This window comes from Kogia breviceps, chromosome 16 (genome assembly GCF_026419965.1).
Source record: "Kogia breviceps isolate mKogBre1 chromosome 16, mKogBre1 haplotype 1, whole genome shotgun sequence".
Lineage (NCBI taxonomy): Eukaryota > Metazoa > Chordata > Mammalia > Artiodactyla > Physeteridae > Kogia > Kogia breviceps.
This window is the reverse complement of record NC_081325.1, coordinates 16,470,050-16,494,019: the sequence shown is the minus strand read 5'-3', so window position 1 is coordinate 16,494,019 and position 23,970 is coordinate 16,470,050. Positions and strand designations below refer to the sequence as shown.

At 39.7% G+C, this 23,970-nt stretch overlaps 1 protein-coding gene across 4 annotated transcripts; it reads right to left on the bottom strand.

The window, feature by feature from the left end:
* NEK3 (NIMA related kinase 3) lies at nucleotides 1–22,891 on the bottom strand. 4 transcript variants are annotated; one of them, XM_059041630.2, is made up of 16 exons: nucleotides 22,785–22,891; nucleotides 20,241–20,409; nucleotides 18,235–18,328; nucleotides 17,735–17,832; nucleotides 16,438–16,521; nucleotides 15,562–15,629; nucleotides 15,381–15,467; nucleotides 13,300–13,354; nucleotides 8,554–8,754; nucleotides 7,945–8,017; nucleotides 5,927–5,973; nucleotides 3,714–3,816; nucleotides 2,761–2,877; nucleotides 2,370–2,504; nucleotides 639–765; nucleotides 1–209 (listed from the first exon to the last, which is right to left on the bottom strand). In XM_059041630.2, the coding sequence occupies exons 2-16, from the start codon at nucleotides 20,355–20,357 to the stop codon at nucleotides 128–130; spliced, it is 1,488 nt and encodes a 495-aa protein (XP_058897613.1). In that variant the 5' UTR covers nucleotides 20,358–20,409; nucleotides 22,785–22,891; the 3' UTR covers nucleotides 1–127. The 4 variants fall into 4 exon arrangements, with proteins under 4 accessions (XP_058897613.1, XP_058897612.1, XP_066872254.1 ...); XM_059041629.2 differs by lacking the exon at nucleotides 22,785–22,891 and adding an exon at nucleotides 22,113–22,191; XM_067016153.1 differs by lacking the exon at nucleotides 22,785–22,891 and adding an exon at nucleotides 20,943–21,025.
* Between the last annotated feature and the right edge of the window lie 1,079 nt (nucleotides 22,892–23,970).

The window sequence follows — 23,970 nt, the reverse complement described above, 5'->3', positions numbered from 1 at the left end:
TTCAGTTTCCCTCCCTTCACTCTGTTTCTAAAGGAAAATACACATCCCGTGAGTTAAGTGTTATCCAAATATCAATTCCTCATGTTAAACATCTCCCCAGTGTGACTAAGGAACATTTCCTTGGGTGTTATCCATCAAACACTCCTTGCCAGCCAGCTCGCTGTTTCAGTTCTGATACCCAGTCAGAGTCGTCATCTTCCTCAAAGTCCCTGTGAAAAAACAATCTGGATATTAAGCCTCCATTTAAGGAGCACAGTTAATATTTGTCGATGGATACAAAGCAGTACACCACCGTAACGATACCAACATTTTTGAAAACTGAGCTCCATAAGGCAACTAACTGAACAGAGGGGAAAAAATGGTTAGCCTTCCAAAGGATCACTTCTTTCACTGTTTCTACAACTTTTTCAATATAAAAATCTGGTATATCAAAAAATAAGTCCAAGCTAAATAAACACATGGCTCAGTCAGGAATTCTGTGATAATACCATAACACATTACCCATGCCAGACAAAAGATCAAGATACAAGTATTCATTAATGATGTAAAGTAATATAACCAGCTCCTGCTAAACCAGAAATGATTAAAGTACAATTTAAATGACATGCACGCACACGCCATCTGGGCATATCACTTACGTATCCTCCTCATCCAGTCCAGGTTCAAGTCTCTCTGGATCCAAAATGACAGAGTCATGACTTCCATCAACATCATCTGATGCTTCTGTTTCCTCAAACAGGGGGCCTTTCAAGAACCCTTCTGCACCTTCAGAGGAATATTAACAGAAAATATGCCAAGTTAAGCAGTTTTTACTTATTTCGTTCATGTTGCACTAAATTCCTTCAAAGGCTTGTGGGCTAATTGAGGGCAATGCCGTGCTCTGTATTTTTCTGTAGTGTCTCCCTGCATTACCCAGCATGTTTCTGGCATAAAACAGGCCCAGTAAGCACCAGTATGGGTATTAAATTTTTATTTTTATTTATTTTTATTTTTATTTTGGGGGGTATTAAATTTTTAAACAGCACTTTCTTCAAAACAAAAACTCAGAAAATTATAATTAAAACCCTCAAATATATGAACCCATATTAAAGCATTAAAAGTTGTCTTTGGACAGCTGGATAACAGTTAATTTTTTTCTCCTTTGAGCTCCCTCACCCTAAGTTTTCCCAATGGAGGGGAATAAAATTAGGGAATTAAGACCAAATGCATGCTTTTAAATTTTTTTCCAGACAGTAATTAATTTCAGATTTTTGCTTACAAAACGATAACCTAACATAAAAATGTGGGTTCAATCTTTATAAAAATCCTTTCACAATAGAGCTATGATATATTTTTTAAATAGTGACTTTCCTGAAATGACATCTTCATCAATGGACCAGAAACAAAATCCAGGATCTATAATTGCTAAAACAAAAGTCATAATCATTAACCTTCCTTAACACCTGCCTCTCCCAATGCACCCACCTCTCCTAGGGACGCAAAACTGTCTGCACACAGCTCTATCAGACATGTGGTACACAGCTCTACAATGCTCTGCTTGTGTGTTGGTCTCCCAAATAAGCAACTCTTTCAAAGAAGGAATTATGTTTCATTCTTTTTTTAAAAAATCTTAACCTAGTACATGTTAGACACTCAATAAATACCAATCAAATCAACAAATACACTAAATCTGCTACAATACATACAGTCAAGGCTTGCCACACCATGACATGCTCTCCTTGGCATAATTTACCTTAGATCTTAAACCAAGCAAGATGCCTTTAGTAACTGAATTATCAAAATTAAACACACGTGCACTCACACGTACACACCCTTAATTCAGTCCTTTGGCCTAGATTCCAAAGGACAGTATCTTAAAGAATTATGTGTATAATTTTAGTGAAAATGTCTGTAGAAACGATTAAAAAGTCAAATCCTAATTGTTCATCTTTTTTGTGTGTGTTCTATTCAATATAACAGAATCCAAGTACAGAGCCAAAAAAATCTTGAAGTTCCTCAGCGTTTGGAGCTACGGAATATTTGCATGGTAAAAACGGGCCACACTTCAAAGTGATCACATGATTATTAAAATAAGCAAACAGAAGGAATGAAGCTCTATGGGAAATTTTAAGGATGGCTTCAGAGTGGCTAGAAAAGATTCAAGAAAACCTAAAACTACAAGGAACAGGGAGTTATTATCTAATGGATACAGAGTTTCCATTTTGGAAGATGCAATGTGGTGATGACTGCACAAAGTGAATGTACTTAATGCTCCTCAAGTGTACACTTAAAAATGGTTAAAATGGTAAACTTTATGTTATGTATATTTTACCACAATTTTTTCAAAAAAATCAAAGGGTTTCCACAGTTATGTAACAGACATGAATCACCTGGTCTATATATTGTGTATGTTTGAAATGCCAAGCTGAGGTCAGCATGCTTAAGAATGTTCAACAAGGTCTCAGGAGTCTCCTTGAGCCACTGCTTACGGGTATTATTTTCACTGTACTTTATTACAGAACCACCTAGTTGGGAAAAGATAAAAAATTAGTCCCAAATAAAAAAGATTTTCAGCATGTATCTTCAGATCATATTTCCAGCAAAGCTAATTATATTTAACTCTCTACCCAGATCTATTTCACTTGCCTGTATGAGCAGCGCTCTGATGTATGATAACCAAATATCCTTCACAGAGTGACATTAAAAAAAGAAAAAACTCTGGCTCATTAAACAACTATTAGACAATGTTCCATAATAAATAATAAAATTCAATCTACTAACCTCTATCGTCCTCTGCCGTTAAACTGGAGGTGAGTAAGGATGCATTTTCCAAAGCTGTAAGAGCTGTACTGGATACATTTTTCTCCCACTGTCGCCTGAGAGGACCCGGTGAACTGGCTTTTAAAGTGTAAAGAAGAACTGCTGAGCTTATTCTTTTATTTATTCATCTATATGCACACAAGTACTTCTCTAAAAGAAAAGTATTTCTTTTCTCTTTCAAACTCAGATCTACCAACACTCTTTCAAGTCTAAGTAGTAAAGGGAATGAAAAAGAAATCCAAATGAAAAGGTAAAGCTAATCATTAAAGTGAATTTTTTTAAAAAATGCTATGTATAAGGTCTTCCCTGGTGGCTCCGTGGTTAGGAATCCGCCTGCCAATGCAGGGGACACAGGTTCGAGCCCTGGTCTGGGAAGATCCAACATGCCACGGAGCGGCTGGGCCCGTGCGCCACAACTACTGAGCCCGCGTGCCTAGAGCCCCTGCTCCACAACAGGAGAGGCCACAACAATGAGAAGCCCGTGCACCACAATGAAGAGTAGCCCCCGCTCACCACGACTAGAGAAAGCCCACGTGCGGCAACCAAGACCCAACGTAGCCCAAAATAAATAAATAAATTTATTTTATTTTTTAAAATGCTATGTATATACTCACATATTACACAATGTACAAGAATTAAAGGCCCAAGAGGACTTAGGTAGACACTGTATGCCAGGCTTTTTATGGTGGGGAGCACAACAAATACTATTTTTTCTGAAGCCTCTTATTAATAAGCATGATTTTCTCTTTTTTTATAGGTAAATAAAATATTCCTGTAACACTACTGGATAAGCAAACACAAATCTGCCTATCTACTTGCTTATGAAGCCTACGATGTAGTAAGGTGGAAACTGGTATTCCTTGTATATTCCCCAGTTCTCTACTTATACAATGATTAGAATTGGAATAACTTACCTATCTCTTCTCTGTTTACTCTCCTCAGTGCACTTTCAACCAAATTTTTATTAATGCTTTCTAAGTCAGTGTGGCTACACTTTCCACCTGGTTCTTCCCTTTGCTTTAAAAGAAATTAAAAATAAAGATTAAGTAATGCTTGAATTGCTGCAAAAAAAGGTAAACAAGTAGGCAGAGACAGCTATTTTAGCTTTAAATATGGATGGATTAAACATCAATAACCACAGAACCCCATACATCTATGTAAATTAATAGTCATATAATCACATATATGTGTATATTAAAAACCATATATATGCACATACATGTGTATAAATATATTAATAGTCATATACCTTAATAGCCATTAATATCAGTCATTGCAAATGTGAAAAGGATATATAAAAATGACAGAGATATCTGAGAGGCCTTTATAGAGGAAATGAGCAATGAAAAATTTCTGGGCTTTTCATGCTGGAAATATCAAAATGAAATATTTTATAAAGTTACCATACAGATGGTCCTCGAATTACGATGGCTCGACTTATGATTTTTCAACTTAATGATGGTGTGAAAGTGATACACATTCAGCAGGAACTGTATTTCAAATTTTGACTGTTGCTCTTTTTCCCAGGCTAGTGATATGCCGTATGCTACCCTCTCGTGACGCTGTGTAGTGGCAGAGAGCCGAAGCTCACACTTAGCCACGTGAACACAAGAGTAAACAGCCGATACACTTACAACTATTCTGTACGTAGGCAACCACTGATTTTCACTTTGAGTTCAGTAATGAATACACTATATGAGATATTCAACACTTTATTATAAAATAAGCTCTGTATTAGATGATTTTGCCCAACTGGAGGCTAATGGAAATGTTCTGAGCACAAGTAGGGTGGACTGGGCTGAGCTAGGATGTTTGGTAGGTTAGGTGCACTAAATGCATTTTCAGCTGGGGGGATGGGATTTCTATGTCTTGACTGTGGGGCTGGTTATATGACTGTATAAAATTACCAAAATTCATCAACCTGCATGCTAAAAATGAGTAAATTTTACTGCATATGAATTAGGCCTCAATAAAGCTGGAAATAAAGATATTACTAACAGATATTACTATGCAAAGAAAAAAGTACAGGGGCAGAATATATTCCATTTGTAGTAACATAATGGGGAATGGTGTTATTTATTTACAACCTAAGGTTCATTCAAAAAATTTACAAGTTTAATTACTAGTACATTCCATAAACAGAATCATTTGTTGTTACTACATGTTTTCCTTTGGGAGTTAAAAGGTTGATTAAAATGATGAAGAAAGAAAAAAATGATCAATAGGACACCAGTTACTGGGTTGCGTGTGGCAAAACTGGGACGTGGATTTGCTGTTACTATTTATGACTTAACTGCAGCTATCAAGTAAAAGGGCACAGCTGCCTGGAGCCAAATGAGACAAACAGGACCTTGAATGCCAGGCTGAAAAATGTCCACTCAATTCGCGGGCTTAATGGGGAGGCACTAAAAGTTTTTGAACAGAAAAATGTCAAGATCAAAATAGTGATCTACATATTCTTTAGCCATAAAAAGGAAGGAAATTCTGATACAGGCTATACCATGGATGAACCTTGAAAATATTAAGCTAAGCAGAAGAAGCCAGACACAAAGGGACAAATATTGTGTGATTCCACTTACTTGAAATATCTAGAATAGGCAAATTCATAGAGACAGAAAGCAGAAGAGAGGTTACCGGGGGCTGAAGTGGAAGGGAAGGGGGGGAGGAATGGGTAGTTATTTAATGGGTTTCTGTTTGAGGTGATGAAAAAGTATTGTGACTGTAATTAATGCCATTAAATTCTTACAATTCAGCTTAAAAATTGCTGAAGTGATAAACTGTATGTTATATATATATATATACACACACACACATATATATAGTACCACACACAAAAAAAAAACCAACCAAGAGCCAGGCTAAAAGAAGACTTTGATGCCTATAAGCAGGGCTAAGTTCGCTCACATCTATATTGTCATCAATAATTAGAAATGAAAAAACAAATAAATGCTGATCTAAAGTGGCTCGGCTGGCAGTACAGAAAACAGCCGCCAGTTACTTCACAGGCCCAAAGATGAAAAACTCCTGAACCCAGGGACCAGGCAACAGTCTTCCAAATATCTCCCAGCACCTAATGATGCCAGGTGCCCAGTAGACAGTTTTAGAAATTTAACTTTAAAGCACTTACCACTGTGCTTGCTTCATTTTCCAAAGCTATCCTGATTCTGCTGGGGTCTGCCCAAAGAGAACAGAGAAGGTAGAGAGAAAACACATAAAGGCTGCTAACATGATTTGCACAAAGCTTGAGTGACAAAGACAAAAGAAGTTTTTAAAAGTCAAAGAACCAAAGCACTAGCCCAGATAGTGACACCAAGCTTTAATTGCCTAATAATACACCTCAGCTGTTAAAAGAGATTATTTCTGCTGTTTTGTTCTAATGTTAACATCTGCAAGTTAAGACATCTCTATTCACTTATGCCAACCCATTTAGGCACCAGGAGGTAAGACGCTCTGTATACTCGGAAGGTCATTATCACCTTTAGCATAAGCTTGCTACCCAGTCTGCTTTTCCTCACACCTATTACAGAAGGTGGAATAGGTATCCCTCTCAAGAAATCAGCTACTTATTCCCTGATGAGGGGCCAGCAGCAGTCACGGAGGAAGGATGGCTCCTGCCTGATTTTCCGCTGCCAGGGCCTGGGGTCCGTGTTCCTCATTCATTCAGCACTTTAGACAATTGCTACTGAGCAGCTATGATGACGGCACCGAGGATACAACAGCGAGCAAATGAGACACGGTCCCTGCCCTCACACAGCTTTCATTGTTCTGGTCTCACTGGCTACAGACTAGATGGAGATACCACCAGACACGTGCTCCCAATATGGTGGCTCCTCCCCACTGGCTTACTCCTCTTTTTTTTTTTTTTTTTTGCGGGCCTCTCACTGCTGTGGCCTCTCCCATTGCGGAGCACAGGCTCCGGACGCCCAGGCTCAGCGGCCATGGCTCACGGACCCAGCCGCTCAGCGGCACGTGGGATCCTCCCGGACCGGGGCACGAACCCGCGTCCCCTGCATCGGCAGGCGGATTCCCAACCACTGCGCCACCAGGGAAGCCCCTTACTCCTCTTTTTTTTAGAAATTGTAAAACTACACTTTCCTATCTTGAAACTACACTGTCTTAAAACTGTTCTTAGACTGCTTTTGTTGTTGTTGCTCAGCATTTTAAAACTAATTTCCCACTACCCTGGGCTGTGAACAGAAGCTAGGAAACAGTACATAAAATAAAATCAACACTAAAACTCCTGAAGCAAAGGTAACTGACTACCTCTTAAGTAACGGACAAAAAAGCTGAATTGTAAGACTGAAGGGTTTATATCACTAAAAGGGTTTACATTCTTACAAAAGTAACATTTAAAATTTAACTTCAAGAAAACAGTATGGTTTAGAAATGTTTCTTTTGAAACTAACATGACATTGTAAATCAACTATACTTCAATAAAAAAGAAATTAAAAAAACAGAAATGTTTCTTTTGTAGTATATAACACTAAGATAACAGGCACTAAATAATGGAGGTTTTACAACATCTCCCTACAGTGGATGACCTTCTACATGTCTTAATTCTTCTCTCTTATCCTGGTCATTGTTGGATTTCTTCAGATGAAAGATGTGTCATTGATGACAAATGAAAAGCAACAAAAAGAGCTTTGAAAAAATTGAGATGACAACTTCCAAAGAGACAATAAATTACATTTGAAATTTGCTCAGGATTGACTACAGATGTATGGAAATTTTGTGCACCTATTATGTGGACAGTTCCAACTTTTAAAAAGACTCCATTTAAAAATTTTGTTTATAAGATGGTCCTTAGGGATACAATTTCCTATGTTATATTTTCATGGTTAGATTCCTAGGTGAAACCACAGAAGCCTTCTAACTGATCCATAACAAACTAGAGTAAATATGGTTCTAAAAATGAAACAGAGAACAATCTTTACGTCTCTAAAATCTCCAAACTAGGTTTTTTTTGATCCCTGGAAAACTAAATGTATAAAATTCGGTATAGAATTATGCCTGAAGGAATAAGAAGCAAATTTTGATTTGATGAGTATCTCTGGAAATCATCTCTAATAACTTGAAACTTTTTTTTTCCTTTTTGTTATACTGTATTTTAAAAGAACACAAAAATAAGCTTTTCAAAATTCTTACCCTTTTTTCTTGGTGTACTATGCATAGATTTTTTGGTTTCTTCTAATACCTGTTCACCATATTCTGTGATGATCTGAAAGTTTAAAGCAGAGAATTTAAAGATGTGAAAGATGCTTTTCTTTAGATACTGCCATAACATCATTTAATTATCAATGTTCTTCCCCACAGTAATAAAGTTGAAAAGTAGAAATGCCATTTAAAAGATCCACGTAGGGACTTCCCTGGTGGTTCAGTGGTTAAGACTCCGTGCTTCCACTGCAGGGGGCGAGGGTTCGATCCCTGGTCAGGGAACTAAGATTCCACATGCCGCAAGGCACAGCCAGAAAAATAAATAAATAATAGATAAATAAAAGATCCACGTAATTTAAACTAACAGACATTTATATACGTCCAAAAAGATCTGGAAGGATACTGCAAACAATATCCATGATTATATTTGGGGAATAGCATCGTGGAAAGAAGAGGAGGAGGGAAAGGACGTTTCAACTTTTTATTTTTATACATGTCTGCATCATTTGAATTTGTACAGGCATGTATAACATGTAATTGTGTTTAGAAGATAACGAACACTGGGAAAACTGTTCACAGTCAATCTCACGTGTACCGTACCTCTGGGGGTAAGCACTTCTGGATGAGCTGAGCTAAAGAGCCTCTGGAGAGAAGAGTTGTAGCTGAAGGGCGATATGAGGGATTCTTTTTAAACATCTGCTTGATCAGATGCTGGAGCTCATAGGAATAATGGGATGGCAGCGGGCTCACGGACCCCTGACAAATTTTGAGGATAAGACTTTTCCAACTATTTGCCTGAAACTAAAAAGCAAAACTGAACTGTAAAGGCAGATACAAGGAAAGAGAACAGAAATAAGTAAATACCAGCTGAACTGAATTTATATGAATTATCTTAATTTTAGAAATTCTTCTCCCTAGAGGTGGTTTTAAGGTGCTGTCCTGGAATCTTTTTTTTCTTTACTAATCATACTTTTTTCTTTGTATTTTCAAAAAAATTATTTTATTGAAGTACAGTTGATTTACACTGTGTTAATTTCTGCTGTATAGCAAAGTGATTCAGTTATACATCTATATGCATTCTTTTTCATATTCTTTTCCATTATGGTTTAATCACAGGATCTTGAATATAGTTCCCTGTGCTATACAGTAGGACCTTGTTGTTTATCCAAATAGTTTGCATCTGCTAGTCCAAACTCCCACCCCACCTCCCAACCCGGTACTATTCTAAAATCTTACGTTGTTCAGGAGAAAGGTAAACATAAATAGTAAAAGATGTTCCCATCTGGAGGAAGTCTTACCATCAGTGCCTGTTTGGGGTACTTTATTACTCAAATCAACGTTTTCACAGATACACATTTTTAATATATTTTAAAAATCAAAGTAATACATACATACGGCTTTTTAAAAAGTCAGATGATATTAAGGTTTATAATAAGTGTAACATTTCTTTGCTTCTCTCCTCCTCAAAAATCCCCAGGCCTGCTCCCTGACAAAATGCACTTTAGACTTTTCCTATTTTAAACTTCTGTTGCAAAATCCTTTTTACCTTTCACGCCATCAAAGTAGTTATCACCGTTTGACAAGTAATAGTGTGGGATATAAAATGTCATACCGGAATAACATTTAAAGTTTTCAGTGTATAATAAACATACTGCGGGGGCTTCCCTGGTGGCGCAGTGGTTAAGAATCCACCTGCCAACGCAGGGGACAAGGGTTCGAGCCCCGGTCCCGGAAGATCCCACATGCCGCGGAGCAACGAGGCCGGTGCACCACAACTACTGAGCCTGCGCTCTAGAGCGCACGAGCCACAACTACGGAAGCCCGCGTGCCTAAAGCCCGTGCTCTGCAACGGGAGAAGCCCGCGCACCGCAATGAAGAGTAGCCCCTGCTCGCTGCAACCAGAGAAAGCCCGCGTGCAGCAATGAGGACGCAATGCAGCCAAAAATAAATAAATAAATAAATATATAAAAAATAAAAGAATAATAAACATACTGCAATTAACATTAGGTGTCAGCCTCAGTAATACTTAATATAAGAACATGATAGCATTCTGCCTTGGAGGTCATTACCCTATTAATACATACAAGTGAAGATATGAAAAAGGAAAAATCAACATGTAATAAGGGAAAAAAAACAGAACAAAGGAAAAATTCAGGTAATGAAAAATAAGACTGAATCTGCTTTGCCTCAGGCTTTCTAACCATTATATTGAATTTCTGCGTTTCCTAGAGGTTTGAGAACTACTTTCGCCTTTTTAAAGCAGACAACAGAGCAGACAGTGCCAAATATTCAGGGCGCTGCGCTCCTTACTACTTATTCTTGCTAGAAAAAGTAAGAACATGTATATGAATGTTTATGAAAAGGACAAAATTAGGGAAATAAAGAATATAATCCTAGTTAAGATACTGAAATTTAAAAAATGATTTTATTTGTACACAACAGTGGTTCTCCACTTGGGCTACACATTACAACCACCTATTTTAAAACCACTAACGTCCCAGGAGCTAACACAGTGTTCTAGTCAACTATACTCCAAAAACAAACAAACTCATAGAAAAAGAGATCAGATTTGTGGTTACCAGAGGCTGGGGGCGGGGGAAAGAGGAATTGGATGAAAGTGGTCTAAAGGTACAAACTTCCAGTTGTAAGAGAAATAAATGCTAGGGATGTAACGTACAACACGGTGAATAGGATGAGCGCTGCTACAGGTCACATGTGAAAGTTGTTAGGAGGGTACATCCTAAGAGTTCTCATCACAAAGAAAAAGTATTTTTTCTTCTTTTTCTTTTGTTTTGTATCTATATGAGATGATGGCTGCCCACTAAACTTACAAGATAATCATTTCATGGTGTACCTAAGTCAAATCATCACGCTGTACACCTTAAATGTATACACTGCTATATGTCAGTTATATCTCCGTAAGACTGGAAAGAAAAAAGAATTTTTTAATGCCCCCAAATGAATACAAATTAAATGTAAAAGTGAAAACAAAATACACTAATGTCCAGGACACCAGAGACTTTAATTCAATTAGTCTGGCCTGGGCCTAGGCGTCAGCATTTTTTGAGTTTCTCACATTGTTCTAATCACGCAGCTGGTATTATGAGCCACTTACATACAAGGAAGCTGACCTCTCAGTAACAGTGCACACCTGTGGAGAAAAGGGAACCCTCGTGCACTGTTGGTGGGAATGTAAATTGATACAGCCACTATAGAGAACAGTATGGAGGTTCCTTAAAAAACTAAAAATAGAACTACCATACGACCCAGCAATCCCATTACTGGGCATATACCCTGAGAAAACCATAATTCAAAAAGAGTCATGTACCACAATGTTCATTGCAGCTCTATTTACAATAGCCAGGACATGGAAGCAACCTAAGTGTCCATCGACAGATGAATGGATAAAGATGTGGCACATATATACAATGGAATATTACTCAGCCATAAAAAGAAATGAAACTGAGTTATTTGTAATGAGGTGGATGGACCTGGAGTCTGTCATACAGAGTGAAGTTAAGTCAGAAAGAGAAAAAAAAAATACCATATGCTAACACATATATATGGACTCTAAGAAAAAAAAATGTCATGAAGAGACTAGGGGTAGGACGGGAATAAAACACAGACCTACTAGAGCATGGATTTGAGGATATGGGGAGGGGGAAGGGTAAGCTGTGACGAAGTGAGAGAGTGGCAGGGACATAGATACACTACCAAATGTAAAACAGATAGCTAGTGGGAAGCTGCCGCATAGCACAGGGAGATCACCTCTGTGCTTTGTGACCACCTAGAGGGGTGGGATGGGGAGGGTGGGAGAGAGGGTGACACAAGAGGGAGGAGATATGGGAACATATGTATATGTATAACTGATTCACTTTGTTGTAAAGGAGAAACTAACAGACTATTGTAAAACAGTTATACTCCAATAAAGATGTTAAAAAAAAAATGGTCAGAAGAACCTAGGGGCAAGACAGGAGTAAAGACACAGACCTACTAGAGAATGGACTTAAGGATATAGGGAGGGGGAAGGGTAAGCTAGGACAAAGTGAGAGCGTGGCATGGACATATACACACTACCAAATGTAAAATAGGTAGCTACTGGGAAGCAGCCGCATAGCACAGGGAGATCAGCTCGGTGCTTTGTGACCACCTAGAGGGGTGGGATAGAGAGGGTGGGAGGGAGGGAGATGCTAGAGGGAAGAGATATGGGAACATATGTGTACTTATAGCTGATTCACTTCGTTATAAAGCAGAAACTAACACATCATTGTAAAGCAATTATACTCCAATAAGATGTTTAAAAAAAAAGTGCACACCTTCCATTTGAGTTACTTTCATCTAGTGATGAAGAAGTAAAGAAGGATGTTCTTAATTACTCTCATGAGCTCTACACGTTCTCAAGCACCTCTGTGAAAATGCTTGCTAGAGCCAAGTTCAAATCTGTGCCCAAAGAACAGAATTTATTTCTATGCAAAGCTAACACTTAATAGGGATCAGCACTAATTACTAATTCTGCGTAATAAACAACTGCTAAACAAGCAGGGCAAGTGATTTAACCTCTTTTTTTGTTAAATTATTTTTAAAATATCTTTAAAAATATATAATATAGAGCAAAGTCTATTTTCTCATGATATTTCAGTTAGAGAAGAAACTGGAAGAAGTGAAATCTAACTGATAACAAGGTAAGTATAAACATGGTGCAGCCACTCTGGAAAACAGTTTGGCAGTTCCGCAAAAAGCCAAACATGCAGTGAGCCAGCAACTCCATTCCTATGTGTATACCCCAAAAATCGAAAACAGGGATTCTAATAGATACTGGTACACCCATGTTCACAGCAGCATTATTTACAATAACCAAAAGGTGGAAACAACCCAAATGTCCATCAACAGATGAATGGATAAACAAAATGTGGTATAAACATAGAATGGAATATTATTAAGTCATAAAAAGGAATGAAATTCAGGCACATGCTACAACATGGATGAACCTTGAAAACATTATGCTATGTGAAATAAGCCAGACACAAAAGGAAAAATATGGTATAATTTTACTTACACAAAATAACTAGAATATGCAAATTCACAAATATAGAAAGGGAGGGAGGGAGGGAAGGAAGGAGGGAGGCAAGCTAAATATAGAACTATAAATACTAAATCATGGAAATGTCCTATTAGTATATACTACAAGAGTAGCTCAAAGCAAAGATGATAGCAAATCGAAGCCTGAAAATCTTATAATGAATTCATCCTAAGGAAGCAAACCACCAACTGAAATCTGGCACGTTACTTAGGACTTAGCCTGATACAACCAGAGGCCGCCTTTCCCATTTTGCACGCCATACTTACTGGATGCTTAAGGGTACAGAGTTCATAGAGAATGCATCCCAAGGACCAGATGTCACTGGAAGCATAAAGAAGCAATGTAATGATGAGTGGGTTATGAGTTATCATATGAAAATATGTATATGTTGTAATACAAAAAATAAAAAATTACTCTACCTTTCATAAGAACAGACATTGCAGGTACCTCTTAGCTATTGAAATAAAATATACAGCAATTCTGGTCTAACACTTAGATACTTACTAACAGTAATGTTCACGATAAAACTGACTGCTCCCCAACCCCTGCCCCTCCAAATCTGGGTTGTTTGGGTATCAGTTCAGTAGTATCAACACTTGGTGCAAGAGGAATATCCACGGACTCAGATTATCATAGTTGGAAGAAGGGCTTTAGAAGTCATCCAGTGCAGCTTCCACCCAGACTGCCTGCACAACACCTGGCCTTTGGTCACACGTCCTGATGGACAGCTCTCTGTGACCCCAGTGGCTGGTTCTAAGGGACCGAGTTCTTACTCTTCCACAAAAGAGCTCTTCAAAGCTCAGCAAAGAGTTCTATAGTTTGCCCTATATGCCCACCCTTCTTCAAACTAAGCACCTCCCCTTTCCTCCAGAATTCTCACCACCTAGTTGCACCCCCCAGACTTTTTCTAGATGATACTCTTCATTTTAACTAAGGTGTTTTATTTTTAATCCACTGTTTCCCCCAGCTTTTAATTTTCTAAAGTTTGAAACCTACAGGAAAGTTGTAAATGCCCACATGCTCCTTCCTAGGTTTCTCAGCCATTAGCATTTGCCACGTTTGCCTGCTTTTCCTCTCTTCCTTCTAGATCTGAACCTCTTGAAAGAAAGGCTGCAGACATCAAACACTTCACCCCTAAACACATCAACATGTATCTCCTAAGAGCAAGGACACTCTCCCTCATGAACACAACACCATTATCACGTCCAAGAAATTTAACCTTAATTCAGTATTATTATCTAATATTTTGTCCAAACTCAGATTTCCCCAGTTGTCCCAGGAGGTCCCTTCATAGCTGTTTTGTCTCCAACTCAGTCAATTTTACTCTTAAAGGAGTCTATTTATTATGGATTTTATCATATCCTTTTCAGAAAACAACTTGGCAGATGGTAACAAGAACCTGTGGGCGTTTCTATTTCTAGGAATTCATGCCAAGAATGTGATAGACAACAACGACATATTTATGCACAAAAGGCATATTAATCACAGCACTGTTTACGATACTGAAAATCGAAAATATATCATAAGGACAATAACAGAGGAATGTGAAATACATTTTGGAAGACCCATGTATTAAAATATTATGCATCCATTAACAATAATTATGCAGAGTTTTAATATGGGATAAAGTGCATATGATATAAAGTGAAAAAAGCAGGATACTAAATTGTATCTAGAGTATATAAATGAAGTTTAGGGGAAAAAGAGAATGGATGGGGGGAAAAACCCAAAATGTTATCAGTAGTTGTGTAAAAGTGGGGGATCACCATTTCCTTTCTTGTATAATCCTCTCCCTGTCCACCCACTCCATCAATGGGCACGTATTACTTATATTCAGAAAAAAATTATGCTTTAAATCATAAGGACTTCATACTATCTTCTGATAATCAATGAACCTATCAGTCAAGTGCTTATTACCTAGTCCTGTAAATGTCAACTCAATGACATAATCCAGTGGTTCCCAAATTTTGCCACACTTGGGACTCACTTAGTGATCCTGGAAAATTACTGCTGCCTGCTGCCCGCCCCCAGACATTTGGATTTAACTGATAGGGCTACAACCTGCGCTTTGGGATTTTTAAAGTCGGGAGCAGCCAAGTTTGAGAAGCAGTAATATAATGCATACCTGTCCCCAGAAATGACCGGCCTTTCTTTCAGCATTTACATGTAGCTCCTCTCAGCTCTGATTAAAACAGTGGGAAAATTATGACTTTCATCTAGAGGCCTGGGAATTTAAATTCTACACTGCTTTCAGATACACACTTTTAAAAACCAAACTTCACCTGTAGGCTACAATGAATGACTGTACCAAACTGTCAGCCCTGCACCGACTACATACATCACTTACCTTTTATTGTTATAAGGCATGTTTTCCCAAATCTCTGGGGGCACATAATAAGGTGTTCCCACATACGTACAAGCAAACGCCATGGGACTAAAAGTAGAGAAAGGCACAGAATGATTACAGAGCGTTTCTGAATGATGAGGTTTCGACTCTACTGTCGCTACTACAGAAGCAACATACATACCTGGAGAGAAGACGGGCAGATCCAAAATCACCCAATTTTACTTTTCCCTTTTGGGTGAGGAAGATATTCTGCATTGAAAAAGAAGAGCTCAGATTACATCTACCCTCATTCAAATATAAGGCAGAGGTATATGTGGAACCTAGAAAAATGGTACAGATGAACCAGTTTGCAGGGCAGAAACAGAGACACAGATGTAGAGAGCAAACGTATGGGCACCAAGGGGGGGAAACTGGAGGGGAGGGGGTGGTGGTGGGATGAATTGGGAGATTGGGATTGACATGTATACACTGATGTGTATAAAACAGATAACGAATAAGAACCTGCTGTGTCAAAAATAAATAAATAAACAAATATAAGGCAGAGAGCGAGGCAGAAGCTGTCTTTCAAAGCCTGCTGATGATGGAGATCAAGGGTAGAGATGCTGACAGCCGAGTCCTCGAATGGAACATAAAAAGACAAGATACCCTCTGGACAGCTGCACTTCCCCGCTTGGGAATTCAGGATGACTGATTAGAAATCTAACAGGCAAGCTTCAGATTGTATCGGCAGACCCTGTTCAACTGACCGGAGAACCTGTGTCCCGGTAACTCCAGGTGGCAGGCCCCGGTCTCAACCATTTTCCATCTGAGAACATGTGGTCTTAGGAAACAGTGACTAAGAGAGCTGGAACATATTAACATACACTACTAAAGAGATTTACTGACCTGTTCTCAAGTAGCACCTTATTTGGCTAGCATAAATATCAATATTACATTGAGAAATATTTCTGAACTAGATAAAAATGCCCCCAAAGGAAAGAGAATAACACAGAAAAAACATGGAATGAAATAGTTTTCGATTTTTTTTTTTTTTTTGGATCAAAATGTTTCCACTTACCTTGGACTTGATATCTCTGTGTAACACACGTTTCTTGTGAATGTGATTTACTCCAAGGCACATTTGTGTAAACCAATTAAGTATCTGTAAGGAAAAAAGCATGCAAATCTGCAAGAATGCAATAACGGGTTCATGGCAATCCAAAATCCCAAAGAATCATCTTCAGGCCCTGGCTGACCTGATTTTTACATAATATAAGTACAGAACTCCTGAAAATTACATAGTTCAACTAAGATTCAGTGTTGCCTGGAGAAATTCAGAAAAGCTGTGAATCAATCCCATATGTGTCATCGTCTTATGTATGATCCAAATAGCAATTTATTTATTTACTTTTTTGGCCATGCCACACGGCTTGTGGGATCTTAGTTCCCCCAGGGATTGAATCCGGGCCCTTGGCAGTGAAAGTGCAGAGTCCGAACCACTAGACTGCCAGGGAATTCCCAACAATTTATTTTAATAAAAATTCCACTATATTTTTCTTGTATTTAACCAAATAAAAATATTTCTTAAATATACATAAAAAAGTAGTTCGCTGTTTAGAAATGAATATGCTATAACATTTTACAGTGTAATCATTACATCAGATTTTCATTTACTTTTTCAGAATATTCATATGTTAACATTAAAAAATTTCATTATATTACCAACAATCCTTTGAAGCCAGGCTGACACGCTACAATGGAACCCATATTCTTAACAATATAACTTCTAGATGAAAAATATTTATACTAATATACTCTCAAAACATGTTATACCATGTATCAAACTAAGCCCCAGTAAAGCTATTTATTGAAGTATTTTCCTTAGTCAATCATTCCAATACTATTTAATACACAACTTTCCATTAAAAAGGCAGTAAGTATTTTAAGAGATTATGCTAAACTGTAGAAGGAAAAAGACTAAGAATAGGTGCTCCTGAAAAACAGAAATGCAGGCTTCATTCTTCAGATGATCTAGAAATACAAAAGAAATCCATCTGCCTTCTAAAATTTCAAGACAAAAAATAAAAAATTTAAATGTCTAATAGAAAGTATGATAAATAATACAATTTTGAAATTCTTCTAAACATGGAAGTGTTATTCCTTGATATTTTATAAATTTATATCTATTTTACTCCCTAAAAACATCTCAGGCAGCCACATCTCACTAAGCAGCATCATGGATACAGAAATGACTCATTTCTAACTCGTGTGTCAGGTAATCACAGACAGCAATGCTTTTATTTTAACACATACAAATTTTTTGAGAAAAGTTGCTTCCAAACCTTGAGGGAAACTTATATAAGTCGGTCTCTTACCATATCTTCAGGAAACAACTTCCCTTTCTGATGTTTAATCTTCTGCATCAGGTCCCCTCCATCACAATACTCCATCACAATATACAGATGTCCTTCAGCTAAAACAAATGTAAGACTCTTTAAGAAAGCCCCAGGGACTTCCCTGGTGGTCCAGTGGTTAAGAATCCTCCTTCCAATGCAGGGGACGGGGGTTTGATCCCTAGTCGGGGAACTAAGATCCCACATGCCGTGGGGGCAACTAAGCCTGTGTGCCACAACTAGAGAGCTCGTGCACTGCAACTACTGAGCCCACGCACCACAACTAGAGAAAAGCCCACACACTGCAAGGAAGAGCCCACGTGACGTAATGAAAGATCCTGCACGCCACAACAAAGATCCCTCCGGCCACAACTAAGACCCGACACAGCCAAATAAATTAAAGAAAACAAAAACAAAAACAAAGCCCCAGAGGCCATGAATCAAATTCAGAAATGCATGTATTGGGGGAAATTCATATTTACCTTCAAATGATTCCTTAAAGGCAACAATATTGGGGTGTTTCATTTTGGCTAACAGAACTGCCTCCTTCCTAGAATTCTGTGTGTCAGAGAAAGACTAGAAAGAGATTTAAATAAGCGTAAATGTAATACTTCATACTAAAACTCACAGTAAAACGATATTATAGTAGTTTGTATTATATTTCAATGCTAGACACAATTTCATAGCACTGTACTTTGACCCAACTTGAGTTTATCAAACTCCATGAGAAAACATGTGCAGATTTTTCAACTATGGCTATATGCATGCTTAAGCTGACCTCTTATATGGTTACAAGTATAGAATGTAAACTACTCTTAACATCAGCCTAAGTATAACCTGACTTGGAGAGCCAGTATGCCATCAACAATAGTAGCTCCTTAAAGGAAAACTAGGGCTTTCATGTTTTAACTGTCTGCATCACTTTATGAGCCCACTGGTTCAGATGAAAAATATATATACTCGTGTATTACAGCAGCAAGGATGGACAAAGACCATATGCAAAATAAGTTTCCAAAACTGTTTATCCCCTAACTTACTCTATGAGGATAAAATCCTGAATGACTTATCTTATAATTAAGAAACTGCAACTGATTATGTACTAGCCCAAGGGGGCTCAGACCAGCAGCATCACCACCAGCTGGGAACTTGTTAAAAATGCAAGTTCAGGGCTTCCCTGGTGGTGTAGTGGTTGAGAGTCCGCCTGCCGATGCAGGGGACACGGGTTCATGCCCCAGTCTGGGAAGATCCCACACGCCGCGGAGAGGCTACGCCCGTGAGCCATGGCCTCTGAGCCTGCGCTCCGCAACGGGAGAGGCCACAACAGTGAGAGGCCCACGTACCGGGGGGAAAAAAAGAAAAAAGCAAATTCACAGGCTCACCAGGAACTACACAACCAGAAACTCAGGGGTAAGGCTCAGCAATCTGTTTTAACAAGCTCTCCAGGTGATTCCGAAGCCCACTAAACTAGGTCAAGATTGCAGTGGGAAAAAAAAAAAAACTCACTCTGAGAATTTTATTTAAATCTATTTTTTTTAGTTGATCAAAACATTATTAGGGAGCCTCCATGGTATGGCTTCTTTCACCTGACAACTATGTTACATAGTGATAAATATAGTTCGACCTTGAGCAAGGTTAGAGGCACTGACTGCACGCGGTTGAAATTCCAAGTACAACTCATAGCTGGCCCTCCATGTCTGGAGGAACCCCTCCACTTCCTTGGTTCTGCATCCACGGATTCAACCAACTTCAGATCGCATGGCAGTGCAGTATTTACTATTGAAAAAATCTACGTGGACCCACAGCAGTCAAACCTGTGTTGTTCAAAGGTCAACTGTACTGATAAATCAGCACTTTCCTCATCTTACAGGGAAATAAAACCTATAAACGAATCCACAGAATAGGTTCCCTGATACCAAAGGTTAGCATTTTAGGTCTCAGCTCTTCGCTGTATGTTGATGTTCCTTTTTTCATTAATATGGCACCCAAGTTGCACTTGGGCAGCTTCCTTACACCCTTATGTATGCAAAATTGGAAATTATTACAAATTATTCACATTGAGATAAACAGCAATCACCACCCAAACCTTGATTATTTTTGTTAATTACAATATCCTAAGAACCACGTAAGATATATCAAGACCTTGTAAAGCTAATCAATAAACCCATTAAATCTTTTGCACAAAGGAGCAATTCCATGTTAAAGTTCAAGAACTTGTTTTCTTTTCTTTTTTTTTTTTTTTTTCTTGCAGTACACAGGCCTCTCACTGTTGTGGCCTCTCCCGTTGTGGAGCGCAGGCTCAGCGGCCATGGCTCACGGGCCTAGCCGCCCCGCGGCACGTGGGATCTTCCCGGACTGGGGCACGAACCCGCGTCCCATGCATCGGCAGGTGGACTCTCAACCACTGCGCCACCAGGGAAGCCCAAGAACTTGTTTTCCTATACAAATTACATGTACACTTTCAACATGAGCTAACTGCTTTAGCAGTGACCTTGGGAAGCCTTATTTCTTTCATGGCAAACATCTGATTACTGCTCTCCTGCTGAACCAAAAGGGCTCTGCCAAAGGAGCCCTCCCCGATCACTCTCAGGACCGTGTAACTGTCCATGCTGGGCACCGCACAGGGGCTCCACTCCCACGTCACCACCGGCTCTCCCAACCTAGATTCAAAAACAGAAACAACTGAGAATTACTGCAGCGCAGAAACAGAGACATAGACGTAGAGAACACATATATGGACACCAAGGGGGGAAGGGGAAGGTGGGATGAATTGGAAGATTGGGATTGACATAGATACACTACTATGTATAAAATAAATAACTAATGAGAACCTGCTGTATAGCTCAGGGAACTCTACTTAGTGCTCTGTGGTGACTTAAATGGGAAGAAAATCCAAAAAACAGGGGGTATATGTATATGTATAGCTGATTCACTTTGCTGTACAGCAGAAACTAACACAGCCCTGCAAAGCAACTATACCCCAATTAAAACAAGATTCGCCCACAAAAAAAAAAAACCCAAAAACTGAGAATTAAATTTACTTTCAAAAGGCAGAATTAATTCAAAGTAGCTCTAATCACCATGATAGGATGACTTATTCCTTTATTCATTCAACAGCTGGACACAGAGCATCCGTGCCAGGTTTTATAATCCTGAACAAATCTCTCAACATGCAGCCCCAGCCATCACGCACACTCCAAAGCAGATCGGACCACAGGCCTCAACAAGTGCAGGGTGGCGAGTCTTACAGGGACAGTCACTCTGGCTCTCGGCAGAGGTATCCTGGGGAGTTAGGAAGATGAGATTTAGGCTGAAGACTGAAGGATAAATGGAAGATATCTAGGCAAAAAGGAGGGACATGAATGACGCAGAAGGAATCGCATAGTTAAGAGCAAAAGAGATTGTTCCAGGTCAAAGACTTGAAAGAGGACTCTAAGGCTAGTAAGGCAGACTGGGCCTTGTCTCAAGGTCACTGTCAGCAAAGTTCAGGTTGCTGGATTTTATCCTGGGGTAATTAACAGGCTGTCTCTGAAGGGTTTTAACCAAGAGAGCAAATTTACAGCTTAGAAAGATTACTCATGCTGGCTGCAGAGCAATGGACCAGACAGGGGAAAGGGGAGGGCTGGAGCAGGACTCCTACCACAGAAAAGGCAGGAAAATGATGACACAATGGAATAGGGGGGTGGCAAGGGGGATGAAGACAAAGGGAAGGAACATGTAGAAAGAACTGGCAAGATTTTTGGTTACAGATTTATGGGGGACAAACAGGGAGAAGGTGACAAGGTAGACTCAGGTTTCTGGTGTAAATTGGGCAAATACTGATACCTTTCCCTGAGAAAAAGGAAAGGCATGATGGTTGTGTGCCTTGTGTTTTGGATTTGATTTTTCTGGCGGTGACAGTGGGGTGGGTGGGGAAAGGCGTGGGGAAGGGAGACATGTGCTCCTTTGGGGACATGCTGCGTTGGAGGTGCCTGGGACAAAGAAGACATGTTAAGCAGAGTCCTTGAACTTCAGTCTCCCTTTTATATTTCCTGGATGAAGCAGCTCGCTAGATCTCTTAATACATCAGAAAGAATGAATATAAAGTTCCTAACACTTTACCTGGTACATAGCGGGCCCTGAATAAATGGCAGCTATTATTATTATTAAACCTTAGAAAGGTGATGCTTTTTTTTCATTACAGAAAAAACACTGGAATGAGTTTACTTGATTTTCACAAAACTTACTTGTAGTGTTTTATTTTCATAAAAAATCACACCACAAAGATTTCTGAGGTCCAGAGAGCATGGTGGGTAAAGCAAAAATCACAAACCAAAACCTACTGTTCTAGCGACCACTTGTATTTCTGTTTACCTAGACTCACCAGGAAACTCTAGAATTTCTCCATGTAACCAAATCAGATGCATGGTCTTCAGAAACAATTCTTTTCAAGGACAGTAAGGTCTTTCTGGATATGACGTGAGAGAAGAAAGTTCTTTGACGCTATTCTACCTGACCCCTGTCATTACACGATTTGACAAGAAGACCTAGTTTTCCCATATTTTTATTCTTTTTTACTTCGGTTATTTATTCTGTGAGCGGACAGTAACTGATAAGCAAGAACAACCACTGACTCTTCTTAGCTGAAAATCACATTTGGTCCTTTCCGTCCACGTTTTCCCCTGTTACTCATTACACACCTAAGCTCATTAAAAGACCTGTATATGCCCTGAATGTGACAAAAGCGTCGCTTCGCAGGCCTATACCGATCAAAGGCTAATAAAGTGATGTGCAAATGTAAATGTAGGATGCAGCTTAGAAGGTGAGCGCGGTGACTGCACCTCGGGGGAGACCAGATCCTCACTCCCCGAGAAGCCGCTCCGCCTCGCATCCCTGCCCGCGCTGCCCCCGCGACCCCCAGGCCCGGGTCCGCGAGAGGCGGAGCGCAGGTCCCGCTCGCCCCCACCCCGCGTGGGCGCCGCCGGCCCAGTGCCCAACGCCCACCCGCCCCCGCCCTCGTTTCCGCGGAGGGTGACTGCCCGGCCCGACTGCTCACCCGCTTCCCAGAGGTCCTGAGCCGGGCGCGTTTCCGGGGGGCGGGCCGGCGGGTCGTCTCTCGGGTTGCCGCCGAAGGAAGCTTCCCGGGTCGAGCGGGAGGCGCTGTTCTAGGGGTAGCCGGGCCTACGAAGGGCGCGTTTTCAAAGTGTTGTTCTACGTCGCTCCAGAGCAATGCCAATAATACTGAGGGAAAGTATCCTTCGCGGAACGTAAGTTCTGTCTCCAGTTTAAGCGAACAGCCCATGTAGATAAGTTTCATAGGCACAGCACTCAGCTTACCAATTGTGCGAACTTGGGCAAGTGTGGAGGGCATATCAGTGGTCCCCCAAAGATAGCCACACCTATGCATTATTATAAACAACATATACAAGTTACGAGGGGCTAAGCACTCTTTTAAGTGAGCTTAGCATGTAAAGTGCATAGAATAGGACTAAAGTGTTAGCTACTAACTCATTTAATCTTCAAAACAACCCTAAAGGTAGGTACAGTTATTATCCCTGAGGCACAGAGAGGTTAAGTTCTTTGCCTCAGGTCCCACAGCTAATAAGTGGTAGAAGTAGAATTAGAACCCAGGCAGTTTGCCTCCAGAGTCTGACCCTTAACCACTACGCTGCAATAATGTCAGAGACACTGCGGTGATAAACAGTCTGAAAAGCTGACCCAATTACGAGGTCTGAAGAGAGCCTATCGGATTTAGCAACAGAAGGTCATGGGTAACCCTGAAGAAAGTATATCAGTGGTGATGTGGGAGAAACCAGGTTGCAGTAGCTCAGGTGAGATGGTCAGAAGAATCAAGGAGTTCAGGATATTTTCAAGATACTTAGCCTTGAAGAGAAGGAGAAAGGGAGATAACCTTGGGTAGAGGGAAGCCCAAGATTATTTACGAGAGTATTTTATTAATGGGGAAATTGCAGCTATATGTTGAGGGATAATAAACCAATGGAAGGAAAGAGAGGCTGAAAGTGCTAGCGGGAGGGGGGCCAGGAAGGTCTAGTTGATCCAAATAATGTGGTTTTATTTTTTATTTTATTTTATTTTTTAGCTGTGGCTTGCAGGATCTTAGTTTCCCGGACCAGGGATTGAACCTGGGCCCTCTGCAGTGAAAGCGCGGAGTCCTAACCACTGGACCGCCAGGGAATTCTCCAGGAAGGTCTAGCTGAGATGAAAGGATGGTTTTTAGAGCC

What these genes read in the sequence shown, in the direction of transcription:
- NEK3 (XM_059041630.2), bottom strand. Translation starts at nt 20,357, where the DNA reads ATGGACAGTTACACGGTCCTGAGAGTGATCGGGGAGGGCTCCTTTGGC. An exon ending in ACAGAGATATCAAGTCCAAG is followed by an intron (nt 15,630 to 16,437) that starts GTAAGTGGAAAC and finishes TTTTCAATGCAG; the next exon opens with AATATCTTCCTCACCCAAAA. An exon ending in AGAAGTGCTTACCCCCAGAG is followed by an intron (nt 8,018 to 8,553) that starts GTACGGTACACG and finishes TTAAACTTTCAG; the next exon opens with ATCATCACAGAATATGGTGA.